General features: G+C 34.1%; 1 protein-coding gene across 1 annotated transcript; it reads right to left on the bottom strand.

The window, feature by feature from the left end:
• Nucleotides 1-276: 276 nt before the first annotated feature.
• Nucleotides 277-7,782, bottom strand: LOC114167176 (BAG family molecular chaperone regulator 4-like). Its single transcript, XM_028052169.1, has 4 exons — nt 7,507-7,782; nt 5,592-5,848; nt 5,358-5,504; nt 277-760 (listed from the first exon to the last, which is right to left on the bottom strand). Exons 1-4 carry the CDS (start codon nt 7,655-7,657, stop codon nt 563-565), a joined length of 753 nt encoding a protein of 250 aa, XP_027907970.1. The 5' UTR covers nt 7,658-7,782; the 3' UTR covers nt 277-562.
• Nucleotides 7,783-8,061: the final 279 nt, after the last annotated feature.

Raw genomic sequence — 8,061 nt, 5'->3', positions numbered from 1 at the left:
ATTAAAAAATTCACATATTTGATGGGATGGAGGAAGAAAGTCGATGGGATGTAGGAAGAAACAGCCTTTATAAGATTGATTGAATTAAGATGAAGTCCAGATTCTAAAACCCGTAGATCAAAGGACACTGACGTCGAACAAAGCTTATTAAATTGTTTAGTCCTGCAGATAATGAGGCAGCGCAGCTAATGCAGAAAACGAAATGCAGATTTGTTAAAAAATTGAAATGAATGCCTCCAATAACAACATAAACTATTGACAACTACACATACAAAAGACAAAAAATACTTATCTAAGGATGCAATAATATTATTTAAGTATAAAGAATACAATTTCATATACATGTTTAGCCTAAAATCAAGTGCAAGAGATAGACTAAACACATGCCACTTTAGCTTTGAGAGAATCTTTCTGCTATTAAAACTTGCCTACCATATCAGAAGGCAACGATCTTGTCATTGCGCCAAGTGTTCAAGCACACATAAAAATTGAATCTGGAACAAGGGTGAAGGGCAGGTTATACAAGAGTTATAACTTCAATGTTCCAAAACAATTTCTGGGCCTACTCAAATCGCTCCCAATCTTGAGATATTTTTGTTGAAGGTGAGTTATCTGACGGGGCACCCGAGTTTTCCATTCCAGAGTCAAAGGTTTCCCATTGGGTTGTTACTTTGACAGCGTTGCTACTGTTGATAAAAGGATTGGAGTTTCTTGCCTTTAGAGAATCTAATTTATCCACCAAGGTCTGCACACGACGCACCTATTCAATGGTGGTAAACATGTTAGTCCATCAATGGTAATAAGTGCAATAGTGGTGCAAAATATAGGTCTCTAGATATTGCATCTCCACAATAAAAGTGCTTGTAATTTTAAGCAATATATGAAGAAATGATGCAATTTACTACATATGATTACCAAAACGGGAAGGGGAAAACTTACAACATTAAGCAAATGAGATAGTGGTTACAAAGTAGTTGATTAGCAATTTAACACACAAATAACATATTACCCAGTTCAATTTTCAAGGCCCAAATCATTTTGCTAAAATGTCGCTATTCATTCTCCAATGTTGGAACTAAGTCAGATCGAAGATAGGAAGACTAGTAGACTAGTGTGACATCAATAAGCAATTACAAACATCCACTTGAAATGGACAGAAAATAAATTAACTAAATTTCAAAATACAAAGGTGGGGTCTGTTAGATGGAGAAATCAATACCACAATATTCTACGGTGAATCATATTTGAAGATAATACATTGACATCCAAATCCTTCTTAATGGTTTTGCCAGTAGTTTCTCATAGTGTCTTACCTAAAGCAGTGAGGATACACCCATCTGATCTACTCTCCTTACCAAGACTGTCAGAATTTCAGTTTTTCTGCCTTTCTCATTGATCATCATACCATCTATAAGTATTACAAACATTTTTATTTACTTCAATAGCAATAATAGCACAATTATTAGTTCCTACTATAATTAGGTAATCTAACAAATACACAGATTTCTAATTTAAAATAGGAAGATTATAACCAACATTCCATACGAAACATTAACCACATGATCCTGATCGACAAAGACTTCAGATTTTCTACTAAATCACCAAGGAAACCCCCACCTTTCTTTCTAAAGCATTCATTCCTAATCCTATCTTTTCTACTGTTGTCCATATATCCTTTGTAATATCCCATTTCGATTACACTGAAGTAATTTCCATGTTAACATGTTATTGCTCATCACTTAGTTCCACACAACTTTACAAAGTAATATAGTTGTGAAAACCTTTTGCCAAACAAAACTGAGATACTCCACCATTTTACATAAATGGGATTTTGTAGAGAACTCAAATTTCCACGTAGTAATAAGTAGTTAGACACTAGTAGTAATAGCTAGTTAGGAGTGATTTCAATTAAGATCAAACTAATCCGAACCATAATAAAGGTTAAATTGAATGGTTTCAATGGGTGTAGTTGTATCGAGTAGAGTATTACCCAATCTGACTAGGCTATGGTCTTGATTTGAATATTTGGAAACCAATTGAGCTCAGCTCAACCCAATCTCATTACTTTTTATATTCATATTCCATAAATTTTATTCTTATTTTTAAGATGATATTTTGTTAAAGATAAATAATAAATATTATAAATTTACACTTTTAAAAAATTAATTTTATTTCTATAAAAATTATTTTAAAAAGTAAATACATGAAACCAAATCCTAGCTAACTAGAGTGACCCACGCTGTGGGACCAAGTCAGGTTAGTTGAAGAAACTCCTAAAATCCATCTCATGTTCTGGTCTCAATTAATTCGATCAGACAGCCATTCCCACTGAAGGTGTCCCAACTTGACCATAGCCCTAACTCTAGTAATATGTTTGAAGGTTAAGTAGGTGGGGATTGAAACAATAATATATTTCTACCACTTATTGAACTTCTGGTCAGGATAAAGAAATATGACCAGAATAAAAAAAGAAACTGCTACCAAGGTAAATGTAGTGTATCAGAACGGTGAAGAAACATCTAAAACGCAAATGATGAAAAACCAGTAGTGTTTCACATAAAACGAAACACTGTAAAACACAAATGAATACAAAATGCTTGCCCTACAATGGTCATCATAAAGATATTCGTTTGTTTTTCCTAAGCCTGCATATTTAGAGAAAGAAAACTAAACATGCATAGAAGATAAGAAATCACGTGAAATAAAGAAAAGAATTTCAAACTCAAGAAACATTGAGCCATTTTGTTGGACCAAAGGTTTCAAATTTGGTCAATGCTTTGTAATAATAGCATATTGTCCTTAAGGACTACGATGTCTATGCTTGATTCATAACAAAATCTTAATACGGAATTGTTGATGAATTCTGAATATATGATTTTCATTGTTAAAGTCAACATAATAAAAAAATGCATAATGGAGTTACAGAGTGGTTTGAAGATTCCTAAAGAAGTTAAATCAATGAAGACTGTGTAAATCAAATGATGCAGAAAAAAATCAATAGATGAGCTGTTGTGGAACCAAAACTAGGGATGTAAGAACTACTCAACAAGTTTGTTCTAAACCAAATCAAGAATCAGATAATGAAAATGGTAATCACCTGTAGCCTGTTGGAAAGTTTTCCTGATCCAAAATAGCAGCATAATGTTCCAGAAGCTTCTAGAAGAAATTAGTGAGGCCAAAGTTTGTTATGCAAAATTTTAGAAGATTAGGACAAGATGGTGGTTCATGGACACCCAACATCTTTCTTGATGACAGAACACCTCTTTAAAAAACACCAGCTCTAATGTCACTTTGCCAAAAATTTCTTGAAATGTCCAACATTCTAGAAGAAGAAAAAGGGGAATGAACAAGAATTGGAATAAATGAAGAGTTCTTTGGGCTTTTTGTGTAGAGTATTCTACTGTACTTGAGTCATGCTTACACTTGCTTATGCACTGTATGGAAATAGTTTTGTGAGTACATGTTCCGTTCTAAAGGTAAAACTGCTATCTGGAGGTTGTTCCAACTTGAGCCAAGTGTTGAAGAAAAATATTTTATGCTATCTTGGAAATGAAATAACAGGTTAGTTCTAGAATGAGAAGTTCAAAAGAGCACTTAAAACCATTTTACAACTCTTTTCAAAAGACAAAAGTGGGTAGACAGTTTGATGCTAGTGTCTACTGGTTAGAAAAGCTTTTAGAAATGATTTTGAAAAACTTGTGTAAAGATGAGAAGTTCAGTATAAATGTGTAATAGAAGTAGCAATGAAGACTTAATTTCTAAACTGGTCCACTCAATTTAAGTTATGTCTAGTTTTCCTTTAAAATGCTTTTAAGGGGTTCCACTATAATCCAACTGATTACACAAGTGTTCTCACAATCACTTCTGGTTTACAAGTGTACACAAAGTCACTTTTGACTACTCCCTCTATCTCCTCCTATGATAACGAACACAGGTATAATTAATTTGTCACTAAGTAACTCCTAGCTTTTATGACTATTTATAGTTGCTACTCCCTGCTACAAGAAATTAAAATCCTAATTGATTACAAGGAATCTGTAAGAGGATACGAAAACTAGGCTCTCCTTAAGGTGAGATAACTTCACAATAGTATAAGATTTGCAAAGAAAATTCACCAATTTAACACTCAGATTTTATAGCACTTGAGGTTTACACAACAACACTACATGCAAAGATTACGAGGTGCATACTTTTGTTCAGTTGTTAGTTGTTCTACAAGAGAAGACACTTCTATTTATCGATCTTGGGAAAACACTAATGCTAGTTGGCATACTGATCTTCTGTTTTAATGTGTCAAGCTTTATTAGAAGTTGGTAGCCTTTTAGCTAGCACCTTTTTCTGTTGCAATCAACTTGTGCTTAAAGCCTTTTTCGCTCTGATTATCCTTTTCTTGCACATACAGCACCATATCTAGCATACTCTCCCATAAAACTTTGTTTGTTGTGTCAGGATCATCACGTAAAAGTGAGTCAACTTCAGGAGGTTGTAGATGGGCTGATAAATGTAAGGTTATTTGTTTGTTTGGTGTAGAGCTTCTTTGACTGTTGCAGTTCTTTTGGTTGAGTCTCCAGTTGTTTACACTTGTTTCATAAGTTCTAAAGCGCTTACTGTGTCGACTGAACATTCTAATGCATGATAGTCTGATGAGTAGAGGGTAGATCGTCTTGTGTTCTATTAAGACACTTGGATGAAATCATCATTTCATCAAAATTGAACATTATTTGTTATGATCAAACATTTTGAAATGAACATGCTAGACGGCTAGGAGTAAACTAACGCGGATAGACTGCTTAAAGTAGAATGTCCAAGTCTATTGCACTGTCCAGGTTTAATGAGACAAAGATTGAAGAAAAGCACCAGTAAGTAGCATAGAGAGGCTAGATGAATCAAAGATTATTTAGGATTGATATGGCAAAATCCCACATAGGATGGTAAGTAGAAAAACCTTGAACTATAACCAACCCTCACCTTTGAATTTCCATTTCTATGTACTGTATGTGACACCCGTCTGTATGTGTCAAGAACAAATCTGCCTCTTGCTTTCACCATTGCAAGAAGGATTATTCCATGTCTAGGCCAGTCACATGACCCAGCTGACAAAGACAGTCACATTTTCAAGACTTCTTTCATTAAAAAGATTTTTTCACAAGGGATACATTGAAATGCAATGCATCTTGGTGAAAAAACACTTAACATAATTTCATGCACTTCTTTATAATTTTTATACAGTAAAAATTGAGGGGTATTGTCAGGCATGAGTGACCAATATGTGTGATTGCATGGAATAGAGGGAAAAAGGAAAATAAGAAACAAAAAATTAATATTTCAGCTTTGCAACCTAATATCATTAATACTACCTCAGCTTTTCTCTGCAACTTCGCTTCACCTTCAGCATCAATACTGTCCAGTTTTAGCAATTGACTCATAAGCAACTCTGTCAACACAAGAAACTCTTTCTCAGCAGCTTTATTCCCACCATTTATAGCTACTTCTATGGCAGTCACCTGAAAAGTTAAAATAATTCAACAATTCACTCTCCAATTCACATGTTTCTATAATAAGTAGTATTTATACTTCAAACATATGCTCACCCTATTTGAGAGCTTGTCCACCTCAGCTCTAACACCAGCAATAGCCTCAAAAGCTTTAGACATCTCATTTTGTTTTCTGGTTTCCTCAAGTTTCCTCTCTTTGCTAGCATTTCCCTCCAAAAGTAAAATCTTTGACTTGTCCTTTACACCTTCGAGGTGCAAATGCTGATAATCACCTTTTTCTATCCCTCTGAAGAAAAGTCGTTGCTCTTCAGGCTCTAAACCAGTTTTATTGACAAGTAGTTTCTTAACATCCCCTGTTATTAAAAACCCAAAATAAGAGAAATACATATATCAATGGAAACAAAATACAATTTATTCCGACAGTACTCACTATAGCAGACTATAAAGACAGGCAGCCATTTCCTCAAGCCTTTTCCAGAAAAGAAATGATTGACATCATAATGTTGGACAGTACTGATTTGATATTAAGTTAACAGTAGGAACTCCCCCATAAACAACCACATATTACCATTGATAGAATATGTCTCATCATAGGGTAAAGGATTGTGATAAGAATGATGCGGGTCCACACTGCCTACAAGGCAGGAGGAACAGGGGAGCAAACTCAATTACTTTGGAGTGCAACAAAGGAAATGGTGGATTAAGAGAGAAACATGCAAGAACTGGACATGGTATCGGATTAGGTCTCTTGAATGATATGAGCTATCTTTTGCCGTTGTCATTTTTCCTCTAATTCGACAAGGATTCTCTAAAGTGAGTTTCTCTAAAATATACTGGGTGTGTCCATCCTTGACTTAATATGAAGCAACCTGCAATAATAACCCACTAGAACTGAAGGATGAATACATCCTGATTTGCTCACTTTCGAGAAAGGTTTACTTTAGAGTAGTTATTCAATTGGAAATTATTCACCTTTCTGCATTAAAACTAAAATTACCTAAGTCGACCACCAACATCCTGTAACATATATTATACAAGAAGAAACAAAAATTATAATAATGAAGGATAAAGCTCTAAACAGAATGAACAACGTGCAGAAGGAAGTCAGACTAGACTACTAATTCAATCAAAGTAGTGACTTTCATTCAATAAATCCACTCCCCAAGAATTAACAAGTACAATCAGCAAATTTGCTAGGAATTCTTGTTTTCCTCCGAATATAAACAAAAGTCTTATCCTACTAGATAATGCCAACTACATTGATCCAACAATGCCATTGGGCCTAATGAAAGACCAAATTATAAAGTGACCATAGACACAGATACGTTTAGTTAATTTTGGGCAGGTGTCAATTTGCAGTCAATAAGTAAGTTACTTAGCAGCAAGTTCATGGAAGAAAAATAACGAAAAATGTTAATGATAAAAGTGTTTGGAGATGAACTTGAAACCAACAAAAAACTATAAAATTTTAAAATATTTTATCCATAATTAAATCTTTTAATAGGCTAATAAACTTTCCCAATATTTATGTTTTTTAATTTTAATTTTAACGTTAAAATCAGAGCACTAAATCAATGGAAGCAAATAATTTCTCTATAGTCAATTTTCAATCCCTTTTAAGAAGCTATTACAATGCTGCAGTATTCCTTGGTTCCAGTATTCATTTCAGTATCATAATGTCACCAGTTACTCACTTTGTAGTAACAAAGTTCAATCATTTCCGTACAAAACATAATAGTTTATTAAGTAAGATATTGAACAAATATCCCTCATTTTAAATTTCCCCAGACTGCGCAACATCTCTTCAACACGTGTCATTCGAAGATCAAACCTTATTTAACTAATTTCCATTTTTCCTTTCACTAACAATTCCTTTCACCGAACCCAAATATCCCCGGAACACCGAACTCAACAGATTCAAGTCCAATAAAGCCAAGTCTATAAATTATTAAATTTGAGATTAAATAATAATATGAATGGGATACCATTGATTAAAAAAGAGAAACCTAACCGAAAGTTGATTGGGCCGGGAGGTGAACTTCGTGGTGGGAGGTACCGTACGAAACGTTAAGCTTGATCGTCGGCCTAGGCCCACCACCGTCGCTCTCGGCGGCCCTCATCTCCGGTGAGATCTCGCTGGCGGAGTCTGCGGCGTTATTCATCGAACGGGAGCAAAGCAATTTGCGTTGCAGTGTGGACTGAACTTGACCCTAGGCGCAGTTGTTGATTGAGGTAGTTGAGAAAACACGATGTCTTTCTAAGCTTCTACGTAGAATGTATATGTCTATCTACGGTCAAACATACATTTGTTTTGGTTAAATTATTCATTTATTTTTTTGGTTATTTTTATTTTTAATTATTTATTAAATTTTATATGTATAACATATATTTATATTTATTCCTTATAAATATCATGGTTTATGCTCATGCAATTTTGTTGATTGATGGTTGAATTTATGTATATCTTGTATTATACTACTATGTTATGTGTTTTTCGAAAATATTAGATTAAATACGTATTTAATTTCTGAACTCCGAATGAGAAAGTGAAGTTTATGGTGTTTTG

The sequence above is a fragment of the Vigna unguiculata genome, chromosome 10, assembly GCF_004118075.2.
Source record: "Vigna unguiculata cultivar IT97K-499-35 chromosome 10, ASM411807v1, whole genome shotgun sequence".
Lineage (NCBI taxonomy): Eukaryota > Viridiplantae > Streptophyta > Magnoliopsida > Fabales > Fabaceae > Vigna > Vigna unguiculata.
Note: the sequence above shows the minus strand (reverse complement) of the source record. Positions and strands in the feature narration are given on the sequence as shown.